General features: G+C 46.3%; 1 protein-coding gene across 2 annotated transcripts; it reads right to left on the reverse strand.

Moving 5' to 3' along the window:
* Positions 1-2,818: 2,818 nt before the first annotated feature.
* NRSN1 (neurensin 1) lies at positions 2,819-22,550 on the reverse strand. 2 transcript variants are annotated; one of them, XM_019425265.2, is made up of 4 exons: positions 22,423-22,550; positions 20,581-20,659; positions 13,518-13,758; positions 2,819-4,264 (listed from the first exon to the last, which is right to left on the reverse strand). In XM_019425265.2, the coding sequence occupies exons 3-4, from the start codon at positions 13,728-13,730 to the stop codon at positions 3,866-3,868; spliced, it is 612 nt and encodes a 203-aa protein (XP_019280810.1). In that variant the 5' UTR covers positions 13,731-13,758; positions 20,581-20,659; positions 22,423-22,550; the 3' UTR covers positions 2,819-3,865. The 2 variants fall into 2 exon arrangements, with proteins under 2 accessions (XP_019280810.1, XP_019280811.1); XM_019425266.2 differs by having other exon boundaries at positions 13,518-13,715; positions 22,423-22,548.
* Between the last annotated feature and the right edge of the window lie 384 nt (positions 22,551-22,934).

The following is a 22,934-nucleotide window of genomic DNA, read 5'->3' on the forward strand; positions in this document are numbered from 1 at the left end:
CTAAGCCCTGTGTCGGGCTCTGTGCTGACAGCTCAGAGCTGGAGCCTGCTTCGGATTCTGTGTCTCCCTCTCTCTCTGCCCCTCCCCCACTCACATCCTGTCTGTCTGTCTCTCAAAAAGAAACATTAAAAAATGACAATAATTAAAAAAACAAGTAAATAAAAATAAATAATAAAATAAAAAATAAAATAAAAATAAATTAAAAAAAATGAAAACTACTTGATGTTCCTTTTTACAGTATTCTGTTTTTGTCTTATGGGCGCAATTTCTTCTTGAAGACTGGATTTTTTTAGAGTTCTCCTGTGACTTCTGAAATGCTCATGTTTCCCGTGGACTCTTATTCTCTGTGTGTATTCTCTTTCAAGGTGCTGATCTGTCTGATGATTCTGGCTATACTTTCATATTTAAGGATGAAGGACCGGGTTGTGGCGAACTGTCGGAGACAGTGACTGTGCTCTTGACCAGGCCATTTTACTCCTCCATCCGTCTCCCCAGGAATCAGAAGTGTGCCTGGCAGCTCTGTGTCAGTGAGTAGGGCTCCTTGGCTGGAAGATTTGGCATTTAGATGTAGTAATGGCAAGTTAGCCGTTGGACTGGGCTCCCCCAAGCCAAATGTTAAGTTGAGGACAGCTTTGTTTTGAGGCACCCACATCCATACTCTAGTCTTGGTCCCATCCAGAAGACCTGTGATTTCCTCCTGTACACACACGTGTGCACGTGCACACACACACTCACATGCACGATGGGTGTACAGAAACTTCAGTGCCCCTATCAACCATCTCTTTGTTTTCTGTAATGCAAGTGCAGTGAATGCCTGGCTCTAAGTGAAAATGCAACAGTTGTTTTAAAGGACTGTATCATAGCAGTGTATAGCTTTACATATTTACTCCTGAGGATTCACCCTCATTAAGATACGGTCTCGGTACCCAAGCAGCTAATAGTCTATCTTCTAATGGAAGATAACATGTGTTATCTTTGTTAACATGTGTAAACAAATCGCTGTAATAAAGAGAGGTAAGTGCAATAGAAAGTGTTTCTACAAAATGCTGGCTGTGCTGAGGAAGAGACATTGAGTGTGAACCAGGGGTGGGGGCAGGGAGAGTGGAAAAGCTGCAGAGAGCATGAGACCCTGGAGCTGGATGCTGAGATCTGAATCCTGGGTCTCCTTGGGCAACGACTTTGCCTGCTTCCTCCCCCGTAAAATGGGCATATGACCCTAGCTCTGACCTCACAGGGTTTTTGTGGGCATTAGATGAATTACTTACATACGATAGTTGAACTCAGTGCATATTAGGTCCTGTTGTCATTGCTATTATTTCCTGATGTGGCCTTGATCGGTTCAATAGCCACTGAAAGGGCAGATGGTTATTGCTGGGAAGGTCATCCCAGTGAGTAAGGGCACACTTGGGTGTCCCTGTGGTTGGGGTACGGGGCTCTGGGGCGTGATTGCATCACGGGAGGCCCCGGTGCAGGCCGAGGTGCGGCCACATTCTCCTGCCATCAGTTCTGCTGGTCTTGGTGTGCACAGAGTGTCAGGGGGTCTCTAACCTACATACACTCTAAAACCTGTAGGGACCCCATAGATGGCACGGACAAGATAGGAACAATAACATACACACGCGTCTCCCTTCAGAAAACAAGGTGGGAGGGGATGGGATGGAAACAGTTGAATGACAATTGTCCTGGCCTGGGACCAGGCTGGGGTCCAGAATGGACTAATGGGCCATTGCAAGAGGGGTTCAGCTTGTAGGTAACTTTGAATTACAGGATGTGGTCCGATGTGTGGAAGGTTTAGAAAGGCAGATTTTCGAAAGAATGAGGGTAAGCTTACTAACCACACAGAGCCACCGTAGAGACACGGGGGTGCCCTGCGAGGCCACAGGGCCCATCACTGGGGCATCTGTGCACTTGCTGGCGGGCCCGTATCATCTAGGGCTTGGACCAACTGCACACGTCTGGGCCAGAATCCATTCGGTCCCTCTGGTTACAGAGTGAGCGTGGCCTTCCCGGCTTCCCTCCCCAGCCAACGGCCATGCACTTACGCACTGCTGTGGGAATGTCAATACTGGGGCCGAGAGGCTGGCTCCCAGCAAGAGCATCACACTAAGGCTCTAAGACCATTCTGCTCTCTAAGCCCACTCTGGCTTTAAAAAGTACCCGGGCTGCTCTCCGTGAGTACACATGGTCTACGCTCTTTTCAAAGATAAAACTGTGCTGCTCATTCTTCTGCTTCCCGAGAACACCTGCAATCCCTCCCGAGGGCATCGTGAGGGGCCTCGCAAGTACCTGCCCCTCAAAAGCCTGGGCAGGACAGGAAAGATGGGGCGTGTGTTTTCGGACTCAGCTTCTGCTCTCTCTGTATCCTGGTTTCTCTTAGGTCTTTGGGGGGGAACGGAGCTGCTGTTTTATGGCTCTTATCATGCTTGTACCTACAGCTTCCCAAGCCCCGCCGACATGATTGTTCTTTCTAGAGGCTTTTACAACTCAAGTCTCCTCCAAGAATCATCGGTACGAGGCTTCAAATGATGTTGCCTTGAACAGATGCTTGGGGCTTGTAAAAGGCTTCAAAGAATAAAAGTAAAATGCTATGTTCACAGCAAGGTGAGAACCTGAGGAACCGGGATGGTCTCTCCCCTATCTGGCCAGCGCCCCTTGTTGACGATCTGGTTCGCCCTGCGTTTCCTGCTGGACTGTGCACAAGGAACATCGTGCCCCCAGAGCGCTAAGCGCTTCGTTTATTCTTCCGTGTCGCCGGGGGAACCTGAGCTTGTTCGGCCTCAGGACAGAGACTCTGAGGGAGTGACAGGTGCACCTCAGATTCCGCTCGTTCACATATTTTATTTATCCAGGGAAGGGAGACAGAAAAGAGAGACAGAACTGGAAGGTGGCACAGATTCTGAGAGAAGACCGCGGTCGCGCGTCCCTCCGTCCGGTTTCGATCCTCAGATCCAGTGAAAGTGCATAGGGACGAGACGAGCGTCTTGCCGCAGCGTGAAACATCTTACTTGAGAGAGAAAACCCTTTTAGAAGTTGATACCGACTCACCTCGAGGATGGCTTACTTTTGTCTTTATAAAAACACGACAGCACTGGGTAAACTGCTGGGGTTGGATACTGACAGGTAAGTAGGTGCTGACTCAGAGTTTTCTGGGAGTGCAGATCTGAAACGGTCCCACTGAGGAGAGAGCCACGGGGACGTCGCAGACATGTCCTTGGAGAGACACGAGGACACACAGGAAAAGGGGAATCTCTGACACCGCAGTCCGGGATCTCTGTCACACAGATGGGGAAACTGAGGCAGGGAGGTTAAATCCCCCAAGGTCACACAGCTAGTCAGTCGTAGCATCTCGTTCCCTGGCCCGTGGACACTGCATAGATACCCCTAATGTTAATTTCTTCCCCAAGATTCTAAAGTTGGCAATTTTAGCTTTCCAAGTGCGGAGACAAAAAAAGAAAGAAAAAAACTGGAGAAAACAAACAAGCAAAAGATTTGTGGAGAACTCCGGTACGTTCGCATCTGATCTCAGTAACCTCATGTTAAGATGCGTTAAAGGACTAACGTTTGGGTGACAATCACTAACGCGGGAGACGACAGAGTCACGATAACTGGGGGAGCTCCCAAGGGCGCCCGGGGGACACACGGAAGCACCCTCTCGGCAGCTTGGTGCAAGCAGACAGGTCGCCTCACCCCCACCTGAACCACCTGAACCACCTGCACGGAGCACAGGTGAGCTCAGCGCCCGGGCCGCCCGTGGCCGAGCCCCGGCGGGGGGCCAGTGAAGCCCAAGCCCCATCATCTCAAAGCCCGCCCCCGCCCCCTGTGAACACCGAGTGACCAGAGAGGGGAGCCTGGGGTGGGGCGCATTTCAGGTTGCCGCTACAGGCTGCACATTTTGAACCCTGGACAAAGTGACCGGAATCTTGGTTTCCCCCGGGCCCGGAGCTTTTGTGACGGGCTGGGCGTGGGCCTTGATGTCTGCAATTCGCTCTTTAAACTTCTGCTGAAGGAACTTTTCTTCTTGGGAGTAGCTCTTGGCGAACACTGACATCAGCAGGCACCCTGCCATGGACGTGCCCCCGAGGCAGAAGAGAACGGCCCCCGCCAGCTTGCACACGTCAAGAGCGCTGTTAAACTGGACAGCATGGGTGTCGACCACCACAAAATCGGCTTCGCCAAAGGCTTCGATCTTGGGGGGCACGAGAAAGCCCGCCGCCAGGACAGTCAGTCCAAGGATCACGAAGACCGTGCTGGAGATGAGTCCGACCTGGAGAAAGACACAGCCAAGCAGGACAGGGTGAGCTCGGTGCTTGGGCTCTCCCGAGCCCTCCCAGGGCAGGCCTCGTTGTTGGAGGGAAGTTAATATTCCATTCCCACTCACCCCAAATTTTAGGAGAAGCCTACATAACTTCCCAGTTATAAAAGAAAGTGAAGAGGGACCTTTCTGATTTTAATACCGACTGGAATCTGCAGCACTGCCCTGATTTTCCCTCTGAGCTGTTCGTACGATGCTTTGCAGCTGACAAGGCCACCTTTGGCTTACGTGGTCTTCTTCGGTCTTTGGTTTTTTTTGGAAATATCTGGGTTAAAAAAATTCTTTTTAAGGTCTTATTTTTGAGAGAGAGACACACACACACAGCGTGCGAGCAGGGGAGGGGCAGAGAGAGAGGGAGACATAGAATCTGAAGCAGCCTCCAGGCTCTGTCTGAGCTGTCAGCACAGAGCCTGACAGGGGGCTTGAACCCATGAACCGGGAGATCATGACCTGAGCCGAAGTTGGGCACTTAACCGACTGAGCCGCCCAGGCGCCCCTCTCCTTTGGTCTTTGAAGAAGACTAAAGCAGGCCTGACATCCAGGAACTAGCCTAACTCTATCCACTAGAACTTGATGCCGTGGGAAGCTGGCCGGGAGCTCCCAGCGATACCACATTGTTCTCCTTTGACAGGATTTGTGTCACAGAACATCAACATCAGACAGGCTCCCTCTGTACCCATGACGAAGTGACACAAAACAAGTCTGTGTCATCATTTTGTCTAAGCGCAGACAAAAACAAGGTCATTGTGCAAACCACAAAATATCAAATGCCTTCCCTTCCCCCCATTCATATAAATGACGGCTGCTTCATTACCAAGTACAGCTTTAGTCCCACCCTGGTCTGCCCTCCCTATAGATAATACTTATTAATTATTTATTATCCAACCATAGAATCAGCCCTGACAATCCAGAGGGAACTCTGGCTCCTGTAGACCCCCTCCCCCCAAATCGCCCACCTAAGGCCCACATCCTAGAATACATCCTTCCTCATCCTCTTACTGAAATACCCTAGGAGACCCTCTGGTATCACCTCTCTCACTGTGATGAGTGATAAACTCAACTCGTCCAACATATAGGTATCTTTCTGGTGATTTGGACGGAGGTCACTGGCGATCATATAACTATTCACCCATTTCCCAAGTTAGTGGGAAGGAACCATGATTGCTAGTTTACAGGTCAGGAAATGTAGCCTTGAGGAGGGTAGGTCACTGCTAGCAAGTGGATGGAGGGATGGATGGATGGATGGAGTGGGGGAGGGATGGAGGGAGGGAGGGATGACAGCTAGCAAGTTGCGGAGTCAGGGCTAGAAGCCACAGATGTGAGCTCCAGGCCAGTGTCCTTTCTCCTCTCACATGTAGTTATTTGGGCTCCCCTTGCAGATGTTGAGAAGCTCTAGGAGTAGCAGGTGGAAGATGAGACTCCGTCAGCTCAGGTTGGAATAGAATGGAACACACTGAAGAGGGAGAGTATTGTTTGCTGTTTGGTGGCTTGGAGGTTGGGAATGAACAGATCCAGGCTTGGGTTCCAGCACTGCCAACCAGGACTTGAGTCATATGAGGAAACTTACTTAAACACTCTCACCGTTAATCTCCCCATCTACAAAATGATAAATGATAATCATACCTACTGCCTCGTGGAGTTCTAGCGAGGACTAAGTGAGGCCATGCTCAAAGGCACTTAGCCCAGTGCCTGGCTAAGCAGTAAGTAGCTATTATGGTATCTACTTGGAAATGCATTCTTGTGAAATGTTGGCCACAGAGCTACAACAATCTCTGGGCACTTGGACCCCAGAACAGCTAATATAGTTACTTATTTTTTAAACACATTTTCATTTTCTCCTATTCCTAGCCAAATGCATAACACCATTTAATCTAGAGCTTTGAATTTAAACTATATTTATTTAACTTATTTATTAAGTTTCAGGGTGATACATCAGTAATTCTTTATTACTTTGGATAATAGAAGGAAAACATATTCACAAATCTGTCGGAGAGCTAGCTAGTATTATTGGGTGTCTATGAAGACCTAGGCACAGTGTTTGATGTTTTTCACTTGATCATCGCCAGCATCTTACAAAAAGTAGGTATTTTTTTCCCACCTCACCTATAAGACCCTGGGGTTTGTAGGGTCGAAGAAGTGGAGGTCAAAGTCCTGTAGCTAGCAGGTGGTGCGACTGGGCTCGAACCCAGGTCCCCTGCTCCACTTCTATTCTCCCCACCATAGTTCACCAGTTACTATTTGTACATTATCTGCTATTATTATTATTTTTAAAATTACAACAGAGTTTTAGTCACCATATAGGGACAGATTTCCATGATTGTAAAGAAACTGGAAAAGAGTCAATATAATGTCTTTTGAAATAAAAAAAAAAAAAAACCCAGAAACTATTCTACATAAGATTTAAGCACTATAGGAAAAGTTGGGTTGTAAAATATAATATTTTGGATGGCTTTCTACATTTTTCTAAAAATGGAGGCAAATTCACCTCCAAAGACTAACCATTATTTATAACCTGAAAAATGAGTCACATTGGAAAATTCTGAATGCATAAACTAACTTAAATATCCATGGTGACATGCTTCATATGTTACTAAATCACCTTCCTCCTTGAGAACTGGCACTAATTCTCAAACACTCAGGACTCTGCAGGAACGTATCCATCTTGGGTTCTGGGGTTCTGAAGAGCACCTAAGGTCAGTGCTCAGGTCTTCTATTTCTGTCTTGATCACCGCATCTCGCGTTCCCGCCTTGAACTCTATAAATATTCCTAACTGACTGGCTGGAACCTCCAGGCTGCTGACTGCAGAGCCAGGTGACTGATTCTCAGAGCAGCGCTGCTCCCCAACTGAGCAGTGCTTTATCGATTAAAATCCAGTCCTGGAAGCTCACTCAGAAGCTACAAGGCGAGCCACGCTTTGCAGATGGCAGAGCTCTGATCACTTGCAGAACTGGAAAGTGGCTGGCCTCCCTGAACCTTCTCCCTTTTCCCTGTTGAGTCAGAGTGTCAGAGAGGGGCCTGCCCTCCGTGGAGGGGGGCACGATGGTGGCCAACAGCCAACTCCTAGGATCTGGGAGGTGCCGTCCACACAAGTCTAAAGGGGACCTTCAAGACATGTGGCCAGAGAGGACCCTCAACGTTGTGAAAACACGCCAGGAAGAGCGAGGGATGGTAGGACTGGAGGGGCAGCCATGGCATCTGAAGAACGCTATGTCTTAACTGAGAGTCTGACAGCGTGACAGGGGATGATGGGATGCATCGGAAGGAAGAAAGATTTGGGGAGTGATGCCGTACAGAGCCGTAAAAATGGTCCCGGGACACAGTTCCAAGTTGAGGTGGTCCTCGGTCTACAGGGAAGGGGGCTCTATTAAATAGAGTTTTAAAAATGCAGCGCAGAGGTTCTTAGGGGCCTGGCTTTATGCAGAGAACTGGAACACCATGGGGTGAGGGGACCCTGGGACCTGGCAGGGCAGCCTGGTGCATCTGGTGGTTAGCTCAGCCCAGTGCCAAGAGAGAAGGGCCTCTCTCAGCTGTGACAGACCTCACAGATGGCCACGAGGACAGGGACTCCTGGCTGTGGGGAGGTGGGGGGGATGTGTGAAAATCCAGTGTCTGCGGCTGGAAAGGGGGAACGGACAGGGAGGAGGACCTGGATTCCAAAGATCCTGCTGCTGGAGGCCACCAGCCAGAGCCTGCTGGAGCTCTGACCAACGTCCCCGTCACTGTCTCTGTGCAAGCCAATGAGGTCGGAGCACACCTCTGTTTACTCCTCAAAGCAGGCTGGCAGCCAGAGCAGCGGGCGCAGATGTTCGGGCAGAGAGGACGTGATAATGACCACTGGAAGCCAGAGCTAGCAGGGCAGGAGGAATGGGGAGGAGCCGGACAGAGCTGAATGTGGAAAGAGCCAGCTGGCCTCCAGGTAGCGCTCAGGGGAGGTACAACAAGACAGAAGTCAACCCCGAGGGATGTCCTGGCCTGACCTGCTTGTGGGGACCCTGGGCTTTACAGAACAGCAACTCCCGCCTGGCTGTGGTCCAGGTCCTTCCTCACACTTTACCTGGCCACCCACGTGGTCTTCTGCCCTATGGAGGCTCTGTCCCTCCAGCCCGTGAACAGTCACTTGTTTCCATCTTCCAAAGCGATTCCGGATCCTTGAGTCTCCCTCTAGCTACTGCTTGAACTCATCCAACCCTTGATATCCGAGCTCAGTCCCACAACTCCACTGAAGCTGGTTTCTCCGAAGTCACTAATGACCTCCTCATTGTCAAAGCCGATTCGGGTTTTCTTTTCTTACTTCATTTAAATATTCTGTGGTCATTGATGTTAAGCACTGGGGTCTTCTTAAAACCTTCACCTATTTTCCCTGACACAACTGTCTCCTGTTTCTACATCTTTAATGACTCACTCTCAAACTGTTTTGCCAGATGTTTTTAAATTATTGGCGTTCCCCAGGGGTCCCCCTTGACCCACATCTCTTGTTCAAGATGATCTCTCTAGGGTCGAGTCTCTGGCTGTAGTTTCAACTCCTACTGATACACTGATGCCTTCCAATCGTCAGCTCTAGTCTGGATTCCCTTCCTGGGTGCTAGCCCTGTATTCCCGACAGCCAATAGGAGGACTGACACAAAAATGTCCCAACGGCTCCTCAGACCCAAAATATTCAAGCTGTCAGCACAGAGCCTGACACAGGGCTCGAACCCAGGAACCATGAGATCGTGACCTGAGCTGAAGTTGGATGCTTAACTGACTGAGCCACCTAGGCGCCCTGAGCTTCTCTCATTTCTAGTGTAAGACCAACTCCATAATATCTAGCAAAGCTTTGAAGAAAAAATCTAAGACAGAAGTTTAAACTCTGACTGAGCTCAGGGGGGAAACCGGAGTGATTGGGACAGATGGGAGGAGGGTCTTGAGAGAAAAGAGAGGGGCCAGAGTCACCCTCACGGCCAGTGAGGCTGCGGGGGTGGCAGTCTTACTTTGCACCTGCACACTGAGTGGAGCACCCTTTGAGAGGTCTCTGACGTGGGCTGAGGAGAAGGTAAGGAGGGGAATGGCCCTGAGGTAAGCAACGCATGATCAGGGGTGAGTGGACAGCTCCCATTCCTTTATACCTGCCTTACTGAGGTGCTTGGCTGCACAAGCAGGTGGCAGCAGCCTTAGTCAAGGTCAAGTGCAAGGGTAAGAAAGAAAAGTGCCACCACAGCCTGATGGATTTCTGGGCAGCACAGTGAGTGGTAGGGAGTAGGTGGGACCAGGTCACAGGGGCTTTTGCAGACGGCAGGTGTTGCAGGCACTGGGATAAATTGGTTGTGGCTGAGGCAACCATGTGGTGATCCAGAAAGCCTAGGTTTATGAACTTGCCCCCTTGCTGTACTCAAGCTGGAAGGTTCTGGAGAAATTTCTATTTTTTAATTTTTTATTTAGAGATTTCGATTTCAAAGCCTTTCCAAGTCGTCTGTGATCGGGCCCTAGTTATACATTCCCCCGTTCACCTCTCGACCCCTCTCCTCCAACTTCTGAATGTTTGCCCCGGGCGTACTGAGCTGTCTGCGGTTTCCTGATCGTGCCATCATCTCTCACACACAGCTTTTGGAATAGATTTCTTCCTAGCAGGATGCCCAGTTCCCACTTGTTCACGGGTGATCTCTCTGGGGAGCCATTCTCCAGGCTGCATCGGATCCTCCCTGCCCCCCAAGTCCCTGTGCTCCGGGTAAGTACCGTGACTGCTTTTAGGGCCATGTTTATCACGTTGTATCGTAACTGTCTGTGGACATGTCTACCTTCCTTATTTGTCTGTGGGCTCCTTCAGGTCAAGGCGGTATCTAACTCACAAGTGAAGAGTAGGGTCTTATTCACAAATGAATCCCAGAGCCTACCACGTAACCTTATACATAGTGGACATATAAACATTCGTGGAAAAGGAAAGAAGGAAGGATGGAAGGAAGGAAAGAAGGAAGGAAGGAACAACCTAAGGAAGGAAGGAAGGAAAAGGAAGGAAGGAAGGAAGGAAGGAAGGAAGGAAGGAAGGAAGAAAGAAAGGATGGAAGGAAGGAAGGAAAAGGAAGGAAGTAAAGAAGGAAGGAACAAACTAAAGGAAGGAAGGAAGGAAGTGGAAGGAAGGAAAAGGAAGGAAGGAAGGGAGGGAGAGAGGGGAAGGAAGGAAAAGGAAGGAAGGGGAAGGAAGGGAGGGAGGGAGGAGGGAGGAGGGAGGATAGCATTGTGAGATACAGGTTGTGTAGATCCACGTGACAGGGCAAATATTCTAACTCGGGCCCATGTGACTCAATCTCCATGCTCATTAACCCCTCCATGCTGCTGCCTCCTAAGGAGCTGGCTTAGCGGCAGAGTCCTGCTGAGGCACCGCGGACTTAGCCCCTGGCAGGAGACCAACAAGACGTTAGCCCCACGTCATTGGGAACGCGGAAATGGGAAGCCCGTAACTTGAACCACCTACAGATGCAGTTTGAAATGAAAGAAAAATACCATAAAAAAGAATCATAATGGAAACGTGCACAATCAGTGCTTTTCTCTGTATTGATACAAAGCACTTCATAAACCCGCTGGAATACATTCACTCGTATTCCCCAGGAGGAAACAGAAGACCAGTTCGTCTATTCCCTTGGTAGAGGTGAGTCTCTAAGACCATGAATTCCATGATTTCTTAGGTGATTCAGGTTGACTACAAGCTTCTGAATGCCCAGTCTGGTGTTTTGTGATTAGGATCTGGGTCTAGGATTTGGATTATGCTGAAATATCATCTGGCACAAGTCCAGGAGGCCATGGACTTTTGCCTGTTTTTAGACTCTGAAGTAGGTCCAGCACAACAGGGAACAAATACTTGTGAATCTTGTTTGTGTAAACTAGAAGGGAGAAAGTCCTGAAATTCGAGTTCTGGGGTTGGTAACTTACTGCAGGTTCTTTATTTTAAATCCATACCTATATCTTGTCTGACAGATTTACAGCTTCTCCAATCACACCGCGAGTGCTTTGGAACCATGAGAACACTCACAATATCCTGTATGACAGTGGCATTTTACGCTCTTGGCACAACAGATCTGTCAGGCAAATATTTGTTTTTTTGACACATAGGAAAGCAACCACCCACTTAACTGGGTAAATACAAGATGTGCCAAGCTTGGCTATGTATTTCGTCTGTCCCCGCCAGTAAGGATTCATCAGAGATGACATTTCTACAGGGCAAGGATGCGGGCTCAACCAATTTGAATACAGACTACATGACAGTAGTGAGATGTTAAATTAACGCAGGTCTTGGGTAATCCGTATTAACAACTATGTTACCCAGTACTTTATTTATTAACTAGATTTCAAATTTTATTTCCAGTTCAGGACCCAGTGTGCCATATGACATCTGGTAATAGTAGTTAATACACGAATGCTTGAGTGCACACTAGACATTGTGCTGAGCTCTTTGTAAGTATTATCTTAATTACCTCTCACAACTTTACCCAGTAGCATCACCATGAGGGCCCAATAAGGTCAGATAACTTGCCCAAAGGTACAGCCAATTAAATGGAAGAGCGGAGGTTTGAACCCATGTAATCTGGGGACAGAGTCTGTGCTCATAACCAGTATGTGACACTGCCTCTTATTAAACTGTATTACCAATACATTATAAGTGTTGGACAATATCAAGGTAAAACTCTCTGGGATCTTCTGGGAGAGAGTTGAAGATGATCGGGATCCCCGAGCTGGAGGGGACCAGAAGCCCCGCCCTTACAGCTGTGTCTTCTCAGCATCACTTCCTAAATCCTTTCCCTTTTCTTGATTTCTAAGTGTTCAGACATCCCAATGCCCTCTTCTCCTCCATGTCCATATTCTCTTCCTGGGTCATCTTGTCTAGTCTGGCGCCTCTTATATGTTCTGTATGTCAGGGATTCCCAATCCGTGAGCTGCGTTTCAAGCGCCACCAGAGAGCCCCACTCACGTGTCTGATGTGATCCCCACAGGCAGCTCTGATGTATCATGGCCATGGTCAAACTCTTGGTTCCCCACCGTCCCCACTGCTCTCCCTGTGTTCCTCATCCCGGAAAATTGTAACACCGTTCTCTAAATGGCTCAGGTTGCGTGCTTTGGAGTCATGCTTGACTCTTTCTACTTTCGTCTACTTCACTGCACGTCCTGATGGCTTGCTCTTCAAACTTCGTGCTAATTCGGACTACTTCTCCCCATCTCTACTACCACCATCCAAGCCATCATCATCTCTTGACTGGATTCTTTCATAGTGTCCCATATACCCTTGTCCTCCTATAACCTATTTTCCATACTGTAGTTAGAATGATCCAGTTAAAATATCAGTCAGATCATGTCACTCCTCCACTTAAAATGCTCAGGTGGGCTTCCCATCTCTCTCAAGGTAAAAGCCAAGGTTTTCATTATCATCCATAAGGCTCTAAATCATCTGTGTCCTGTTATTTTTCTGGATCCTTTTCCCCCCTCTCAATCCACTCCAGCCAGACTGCACCTCTTTGTTACCTTTCAAACACCAAATCTGTTCCCATTTCAGAGCTTTGGACTTGCTATTTTCCTGGCCCAGAAGGGCCTTCAGCCAGGTAATAGGTCTGTTCCCTGCACTCATGCTGTTATTTGCTAAGTGCCGTCTCCTCCAAAGGGCTGTCTAGGATCAGCACAGTAAGTTCCAGGCCTCTGTCACTCCCTGCCCTCTTGTCCCAGTTTATTTCTCTCCATAGCAGCTGTCACTACCTGACATTCTCTCATGTGGTTTATTTGTTTATGGTCCGTTCCCCACAATGGGTTGCAAAGGGCTTTCCTTTCTGTTCACCGCTTTAACCTCTAGCACTTTGCAACTTCTTGGCACGGAGCAGGAGCTCACTGATGACACGATGAGTGACCGAATGCACTGTCTGGTGGGGCGCCTTCATTCAAAGAAGCTGGAGCTCACAGCCTCACGAGCACGGGTCTGGCAGAGGCAGGGCTGGCATACTGACCACTGTATTATGTCTCAGCATTAACTCTCTCGCAGCACCCAAGGATTCCTTTTTCATAATTGCTGTAATTTGTTAAATGATAATTACCAAGCCTATGCGGGGGGTCGGGGGGGCTGGAAGTGTATAATGTTTTGCCTATGGACGTCCTCACGGTTGATGAATTTAGCGGCACATGAATAACAGTAGCAAAAATAGTTAACAATGATGACAGTGATACCTATTTATGTTTAACCTCTTTCCTTACCTTCCAGAATACTGAGCTCCACCTGTTAGGTGATCTCTGGATCTGGAAATCATCCTCATACTCCCAGATCGAGGTGGTACAGTCCTCATAAAACTGGTGCAGGTAGGACCGGACTCCGTAGCGCTGGTGCCCGCCCTCAGGGGCAGCCTGTGCTTGCTTGGTCCCACAGATGTTGCTGCAAGAACTCATCCTTCCCAGCTGGAATGACAACATCCACAGCCATCAGCCCTATGAGCTCTGGCTTCAGGATTAAAAGGCATATTAAAGGTGCGAACCAGGCTGAGTAACGTTAGTCTACTTGAAAGTCTATTTGAGCTTTTCTTAAAAGCTGCTCTGCTTTTCTACTTAATGCAAAATTACCCCCAAACACTCAATGACTAGAAACTGGTTCTCCATAAATGAAATGAGACATAATAGCACAGCTCACTTAAATTATGCAGAAACTTAAGCATGAAGCACACGAACGAAGGCAAGAAGCTGAGATTTTTCACTGTGTTGACAAGAAATCTTTAATCCCGTAGAATCCAGTCGTCTTTACACTCACATGTTAAAGAATTAGGCAGGTACTCTCCCTTGCTACAGATGGAATTTGTCTTGGGTTGTCCTCTCGGATGCTTAACCATGTTCCCTTGTGGAAAATACATAGTTTACTCTTAGCAGTTTGCAGTTTTGCTTTTAGATCTCATGGATGGTGTTCTAACATCTTAGCTAATGGTCAGGTTGTACAGAAGCTGTGTTTGAAAGCTGCTGAGCAGCGACGCTTCATGCTTTATTAATCACAGATGGCTCAGCCAATAATTTACACCTCACTGACTCTAACACTAGATATTTAAGTCGTTATTTGTGGATACATCTGTCCATGTGGGATGATAGAGCATAATGGACAGGGTAGACCCAGCCTTTCACTGCGTTGCATGAAGTGGCTAGTATATGCGAGAAGCCAGGGGATTGTTAATGAAAGTGCATACTGGGTGGGCTGTTTGGGTCTCTGTCCTCTTAAAGATGACAATTTCTGGGGTTCCAGTGTGGCTCAGCCGGCTGAGCATCTGACTTTGGCTTAGGTCATGATCTCACGATTTGTGAGTTCAAGCCCCACGTCAGGCTTTGTGCTGACAGCTCAGAGCCTGCTTTGGATTCTCTGTCTCCCTCTCTCTCTGCCCCTCCCTCACTCTCTCAAAAATAAATATTAAAAAAAGATGGTAATTTCTACCTGATTTGACCTAATCAATACCCTTGGAGAGAAGCATTTGGTTATTAATTCATGGGGGAAAAAAAAGGAATTGTTGAGAGACAGCAATTTTGGTGAGTGAGGGAATTCTCAGTAATTCTCTGTTTGATATTTGGTTTCCTTCTCTCCATACAGGCAGATAAATATGTAGCTGGAAATGTGAAATACTTGTTTCGATTTTCCAGTTATCCTCCAGATGGTTTTCCCTGTGTGGACATAGTCTCAAAATAACAAAGTGAGGAACGATGTAGAAGGGGTCTCACAGAGCCTGCCTTGTAATCCAGGCTAACAGAAGACATATTAAATGTTTCTAATTACTTATCAAGAAACCACATAGCGATATGTATCTATCAGCAAGGAAAAAATTAACCTAAAGGTCCGGCAAGTGCCCCTGTGTGGCCACTTAGTTTGGTTGGATAGAATTATGCGGCAAAAATCAAAGTTGAAGCTAGAGATAGTTAGCATTTTCCTGTCCCATGGCCACAAAGCGAATCCATAAGATTATCTTGTAAGGTGTGCTGTTAGCCAAAAACAAGTTCTGGTTAGAAAATGTAGTCAAATTCATGAAGAAAATGGCCCCGATCTTAGAAAAATGATGCAGACATATGCTACTGATGGTGACCTCATATTTTTAAGTGTTGGTCACTATGTTTAGTGGCTTTCTCCCTGTTTCAGATATGGCAGCCAGGAGAAATCACCCAGGAAGAGAGGGCAGGGGAGGAGATTAAAACATTTCTTTTCTAACTTTTAAACATTTCACAAGGATATTATTTCATAAAAAATAAAGATTTTAGAATGTACTTTGCCTGATTAGAGAAGCAAAGCCTGATGGATCTAATTCTTTTGTTAACCTAGTTTCCGTATTTTAAATGTTAGGATGATCTCTTCAGTACTTTTAACTTGATGCTTACACAATGAAGATGATTAATAAGGGCCTATTACTAATGATACATAAGTAGGATAATATTAAAGGCACTTTCTTTTAAGACACTGTAATAAAATTTCGGTCAAGGGATGAGATGGGAGCCATATGTGACTAATTCTGCTTTGCCATTGAAGAAACTGAGGCACAGGAAAGTCATCTGCTAAAGGTCACACACCATGAGTCAGGGAGGAGACGAAATGTGACAATACCGAAAGCTGGAGTGTGGACTGAATCATGTACTTGCATCATCAGACCGACTCATCCAAATATGTATTTTCAGGTTTCCTACAAAGCCTCAGAGACTTTAACATGGAGAAAGGACAAAAATAGGACAGGAGCAAAAATAAATCCCTCATAGCAATAGTAGGAGTTATTTTCCTTCGATGCTGAAGTCATTTTTTCCCTCAGAGTTGAGCTTCGATGCAGAGCAGGGCTGTGACATATTGTAGTCCTACCCGCACAGCTGTTTCCGATACACGAGGTCGAATGTTTCTGCTTTATAGGATAAGACTCAGTAATCCAACTTTGTTAAACAAAATATGGGTAAAATCATAAAAGAGACAGAAAGTGTCATAAAACAAATGTTCTTTCGGCTTGAGTGATGGAAGGCTCTACTCTAAGTCGGAATGGATTTCCAGTGATGTTAGATACATTCCAGGAAAGGAATCCCAATGGGCCTTATTTACTTCTCCAGACATACAGAGCACAAGAACATGGCCTATGCTTTGCTAACCACACAGGACACAGAATGGGTTCTAATCCTTGTTCTTGATCTACAATGTATTGGTCATGATATGGCAGGCAAACTCATTAACCTCCCTGAGCTACGGTTTTATCCCCCTTAAAATGAGATGGCTGAGCCAGATAACCTCTAATTCCTTTGAGATACTTTTCCAGGAGTCTTTGGTCATGCATTTACAGAAGGAGTCAATTATTTTTGTGGGATAAACACCTGGGTCTACTGTTTTCCCACCTCCTCCCATACTCTCACTGATGGATTGTCAGATTGTCCCCAATTCTTGACCATTATAGTACACGTGAAGCTTCAGTTTAAAAGAGCGTATAAGCTATTAGCGAGGCCAATGACTTGGTATTAAGTAGCCTAAATGGCTGTGTATTGTTTGTCTGTTTAACAACTTACTTCAGTATTGCGTATGTTGCCTAAATGGTACAGGTGGATCGCAGGTATTACAGGTTAGGCTCCAGATGCCCAGAAGAAAGCAAACATCGTATAAAACAAGTCAAATGAAGGTTTTGGTTTCCCGGTGCATATAAATGTTATTTTTACATGATCCCATCGTCTATTAAGGGTGCAATAGCATTATGTCTAAAAACATGTACATACCTTAAGTGAAAAAAAAAAAAACAACTTTATTGCTAAAAAATGCTAACCGTCCTCTGAACTTTCAGCGAGCCATAATCTTTTTGCTGGTGGAAGGTCTCAGCCTCAATGATGGTGGCTGCTGACTGATGAGGGTGGTGGTTGCTTAAACGTGGGGATGGCTGAGGCAATTTCTTAAAATCAGACAACAATGAAGTTTTCCACATCAATGGACTCTTTCTTTGAGTTGAACTCTAGTGATCTCTCCAGAGGTGTTGATGGGCCTACTTTCAATATTGTTGTGTCTCCGGGAATAGGGGGGCCCAAAAAGAGGGAGACAGATGGAGGGACGGCTGTCAGTAGAAGAGTTAGAAGACACAGGACATTTATTGGTTAAGTTGCTGCCTTATATGGGGACACTTCCTGGCGCCCCCAAACAGTTAGAATAGTAGCATCAAAGATCACTGATCGCAGATCACTGTAACAAATAGAGCGGTAATGAAAAAGTTTGATTAAATCTGACAAGAATCACCAAAAATGTGACACAGAGACAGGGAGTGAACAAACGTGTTGGGAAAATGGCGCCGATAGACTTGTTTCACCACAAACCTTCAATTTGTAAAAAAACACATTCTCTGCGATGCACCTTTAAGCAAAGCGCGCATGAAATGAGGTGTGCCCATAAGTCTCTGGGGATCTTAGAGGTTCCATACATCTTTCCAAATATGTAACTTATTGAATTCATTCTTAGAGGAGAATGATCATGAGAAAGAACAGGAGTTTTAAAAGATATCCTGTTACAGTGAGGATTTTGGTACAAAAACCTTACATTCCTCATAAGGAAGCCACTAACTTTTTGTCCCAATAAAGAAAATGTTACACCTATTTACTTATGTATGTAAAAAATTTTTTTTAAAAAAACATTTATTCATTTTTGAGAGGCAGAAACAGAGCACGAGCCGGGAAGGGGCAGAGAGAGAGAGGAAGACAACAGAATCTGAAGCAGGCTCCAGGCTCTGAGCTGTCAGCACAGAGCCTCAGAGCCCGACGCGGGGCTCGAACTCATGAACCGTGAGATCATGACCTGAGCTGAAGTCGGACACTTAACCGACTGAGCCACCCAGGTGCTCCTAATGCTACGGCTATTTAGAATCTACCTGGTTGACTGACACCTCTACTATCAAAAAGAGGATATATGGTGTCACTTCATAAAGTCACTTTAAAATCTGGGTAATTAGTATGTAATAAACTTGGGCTGATAAGGAATGGAAGGTATGTACAAAGGCTTTTTAGCTTGGCTCAGCATGTACTTAGTGAGCAAGCTTTCATGAGAAATCTGGTGTTTGCAATCTGGATAGCTAGAGTAGCAGCTGCAAAAACAGTAATGTTGTATCTTTGACTGTCGTTGAGTGTAGCAGCTGCAAAAACAGTAATGTTGTATCTTTGACTGTCGTTGAGTGACGGATTCTGGAGGGCTCTTTTCTTCAGAGAAAGCCTTAACGTCCCAGGAGGTGCGTGAATGGGGGGCGTGGGTGGTGAGTGGAACTCTTCTCCAGGGTTGTACTTAAATGAGTCCATGTGAGTATTCCTTTTATAAACACCCCAGGGAGCCTGTTGTGTCCTGGATGCCAGCATGGCCATCATGATGGAGAACAGGCAGCCTTAGCATCTGGCTGTTTGGTCATCTATGAAGACGGAGTTATTTTCATTCTCTGGGAAGGACGTTCTAGGTGTTAACAGGTGAGGACCCATCCATGGTTGTTTTCTTCTTCTTCTTCTTCTTCTTCTTCTTCTTCTTCTTCTTCTTCTCCTTCTCCTTCTCCTTCTTCTTTTTTATTTCTTTTTTAATGTTTATTGATTTTTGAAAGAGACAGAGGCAGAGTGCGAGTGAGGGAAGGGCAGAGAAAGAGAGGGAGACGCAGAATCTGAAGCAGGCTCCAGGCTCGGAGCTGTCAGCAAAACTGACTGAGCCACTCGGGTGCCCCTTTGGTTTTCTTCTTTTTATAACCTGTCTGTGGTATCTGTCTCAACTGTATGTAGTTATACATTAAAATGGGTATTCAATTCTTGGCAGTACAGCACACCTATCATGTCCCCCAGACCCACAGGCAGAGACAGTCAGACCTTAACTCCCCACCCAAACTCTTCTGAGAGGCTTCCTGGAATTAGCACACTCAATGTCGGCCGTCTATTACTCTTTATCTTCTCGTCCAAATTTCTTTCTTTTCATAGTGCTTGTAACTATCTGGTGCTCCATTACGTGGTCTATTTTTTAATGGTCTGACAGACTGTGTACTTGATAGACTGTGAGCTTCATGAGGGTAGGGGCTTTTCCTGTCCTGTTGACAAGCACTTTGAGTTGAAACTTCTTGGCACAAAGCTGTACGTGGGTTGGTGCGGATGATGGCCTGAGTGGTCCTTCCTTTTTCATTCCTCCCTCCCTTCATTGTTTTTACAGCACTAATTATGTGCCAGACTATGAGAGGATAATAAGATGAGTGGGGCAGTCTGCTCTCAGTGGACACTTAGATTAGATGGAGAAACGCTTCTGAAGCAAGAAATGCAACAAAAGGGGGCACCAAAACCAGGTATTTGCAGTGAGTGGTGATTTCTCTGTGCACATGCTAAGAATGCCTTGAACAATTCCTCTGTCAGCAAGTAAACCCATATTCGTATTATTATGATCTCTATGTCTACCAATACATTACAGTACCAATTTGCTGGAAATTTGAATTTCAGTCAAGTAAATGCAATTACTTTTTATTTTATTTGGAAAAGGTTCATAGCCATGGAAATAGAAATAAGTCTTTATGCCTCATGAAACTCCAAGAACACCACAGACTTTATATTATTTGTCTTCATGGTCTCCTTGAGAGAAGAGAGGCAGAAAATTGAGGCGCCAAAGAGATTAGTGTTTTCCATGGCTCCATGCGTGAGTCAGTGGTGAGGCCAGGCACGGGCCCTGTTCTATTTATTCTCTTTGAAATATCATTCAATTTTTCATACTGCTTTTCTCTCCCATAAAATCATTCTGAGATAATGAGAGTGAAGTTGCCATTAGAGCCACTGTTCCACAGAGCCAGTGCTGCAAGGTATAGGCACAGACCTGATTTAGATCATCGATCCAACACCAAACCAAAAGGGCCAACTTGCTTAAAGGACTCAGTTAGCCTCAGTGTGGACACAGGAAGGCATGAGAGCCTACTAACAGGTTTTTCATTTTTAAATCAGGCATTCTGGAATTGCATAGGCATGACCTTAAAACTTGAAAATGTGTTTCTACCAACAGATCATTTCAGAGGTATTTTATTGTCTTGGAACAGTACCGGTAGGGATTGTGGCTCCTTATGATGAACTTTTTAATACCTTCTAAGTCAGGGGATATGTAGCACTTCGACAATTTTTTAAAAAGGGATAATGATATGCAATAATCTTATTACTTTACTTCTTCAAGATGTGTTTTTAAGTAAGGCATACAACGTCAAAAACCAAATGGAGAAGAGAAAACCTATAATCTCCTTAAACCTCTTATCTACATGAAAACCAGAAGGTGCTTATGAATTTACATGTGACAAGGTTTGAGTCTCACCTTTGAAGTTTTCCTCTTCCTCTTCTCCTTCTCCTTGTTAGTCTCTGACCTTTCTTTCTTAACGGCACATCCTTCAAACCTATTTAAGGAAAAAAATCTCTGCAGAATGCGATACAGATAAAAATCTAAATTTCATAAGCCATTCTTATGACCTGTAGAGAGTCATTTTAATGTTGACGAACATATTGATAAAGGACTTCTTGTTGAAGAGTGGGGAGATACTTGTTTTCACAAAAGTATTCATATTTTATAACTTTTCAGGGGGTTCTCATGAGACTTTTACAGGGTAGATGAGACAACATAAATGAAAGGGCTTTGTAAACTATAACACACTATACACATACTATTCTTATTTTGGTACAATTCTATTCCACTACTCAATAATACCAACTAGACTAATTCATGTGTATTTTAAAAATTCTAAATACAAAGTTTGTTTGCTCCCTGGGTACTCTAGAACGGATTCGTTGCCTGTTCCATTATATTATAAAATACATTAACCTTATAGCCATTGTATTTTCTGATCTGTTTACATGCATTTTAGACTTCTTAAGGTTCTTTAGATGATTTACTCATTGGGTTGATTTTTACTCCTATATCCATTTCTTCCTATCAGGATCATTTTACTTTCCATCTGCCTAAGAAAAGCAGGTGCCCATGCAAGATTTAATTAAAAAGCCATTGCCAGCTATAGAACTATTGGCTTCCTACATTACTCTAATCATGAAATAAAATAATAGCTGGGTGATGTTTTTCAAGAGGTCATTAAAAATTCTTTCTGAAGAATACTTCTCCATCCATTTGCAAGAGAACCTCAAAGACTTGAGGTGAGCAAACCTAGGTGAGGCCTGACAAACTGTGTTTAGTATTTCCCAGTTTGAGTTGATATGAACCACAGTCAAACCTTCTTCAAGACTCACTTCTTTGCTCTAAAATTTTGTTTTGCAGATGGTATGTGAGCAGATTTTGGTGAGAAAAAGGCAAATTTTATTAGAATCCTGGATCTGGATAAGTAAAAGAAAACAAGTCCTCCCCCCGTCCCTCCACTCCCTGCCCTCCCTCCCTCTCTCTCTCTCTTTCTCTCTCTCTCTCTTTCTCTCATCAGTGCCTGTCTCTCTCATTTAAACGTCCTTTCATTTTATCTGTCGCCTTCCCCTTTTCTCTGAAGGAAGTGACTCCACACATGCCCTTCACTAAAGGCTGGCCTGGTCTGGAGCCCAGGGATCTCTCCAACGTGCTGAAAACATTTCTGCTACAGAGCCAGGAGCCAGTAATTAAGTAGACACCAGCTGTTTAACTCCAGCTCTGTTTTCCTTGAGGTCATCAGCTTTGGTCTCACCCCCACCCAACTCCTCTTTCTAATTAACACAAAGAAGTAGGTCCTGAGATTATATCGAAGCACTCACGTATCTTTGAATATGGCAAAGGAATGGGGAGGGCAAGCGAGGGTTAAATTCAGCTCGGAAAACAAATCAAACCAGCTTTGCAAATTCCAAATACGTACATTTGACTCTTACCTAATATATAACTTTTCTTTTCTCCCGGGAAAGTTTTCCCTGTATACCTCCCCACTTCTTACGTAACACAAACCACAAACCACAAAAGCATGGAGTTGGCGACCCCTAATTTGCATGTGTGCACGGATTTTAATGTGCATGCTTTTTAAAGAGATGTGTCCACAAATAATAGACGTGAATGAGTAAGGAGTACGTGTGACAGACACAGAAAGAACATGAATATTTGTGCGCGAGGAAAGAGGAAGGAGAGAGAGGGAGGAGAGGGAGAACCGGAGAAAGACGAATGGAGCGTAGAAAACCGCTCCTGGGGTCCGCAAGGCTTTACCTGTCCCCTCCGATCCCCTGACCCGTGGAGCAAGTGCAGCCAGCTAGCCGCAGATCTCTCGCTGGGGTCCCATCATCGCCGCCGCCTTCGCCGCCGCCGCCGCCGCCGCAGCTCCCGCCTTGCGGAGCTCAGCCCGCTGGTGATTGACAGCTGGGCGGCCCGCGCGCCCGAGGCCCGCGCAGCTGCGGCGGCCGCCGGAAGGGCCACGTGCGTCCGCCGGGCGCGCTCCGGCGGCGCGTGGGCGGGGCCCCGCCGGGCGCGTGCGCCGTCCGGTCTCCGCCTGGTCGCGCTCTGGGAGGGAGCGGGGGCGGGGCGGCTGGCCGTCTGGGCGGCGGGTCGCTGTGTCCTAGGGAAGCGTCGCAGCACCCGGAGCATGCTCTGCCCTCCTGCCCTCCTGGTGCCTTCTCCCGCCCAGCACAGCGCCTGGCCACAGCAGGTGCACTGCACGCTTATTTTTAAAGTGAATGTGTGCGTCTTGCGCCGCCGCCCCATTTGGGATACATTTGGGGGTG

The sequence above is a fragment of the Panthera pardus genome, unplaced genomic scaffold (genome assembly GCF_024362965.1).
Source record: "Panthera pardus isolate Hobbes unplaced genomic scaffold, ASM2436296v1 HiC_scaffold_17, whole genome shotgun sequence".
NCBI classification, from domain to species: Eukaryota; Metazoa; Chordata; class Mammalia; order Carnivora; family Felidae; genus Panthera; species Panthera pardus.

Excerpts from the sequence above, each read along its gene's own strand:
- NRSN1 (XM_019425265.2), bottom strand. The coding sequence starts at position 13,730 with ATGTTGTCATTCCAGCTGGGAAGGATGAGTTCTTGCAGCAACATCTGT. Across the intron at positions 4,265-13,517 it reads GGAGCTCAGTATTCTGGAAG|GTCGGACTCATCTCCAGCAC; the intron begins GTAAGGAAAGAG and ends GTCTTTCTCCAG.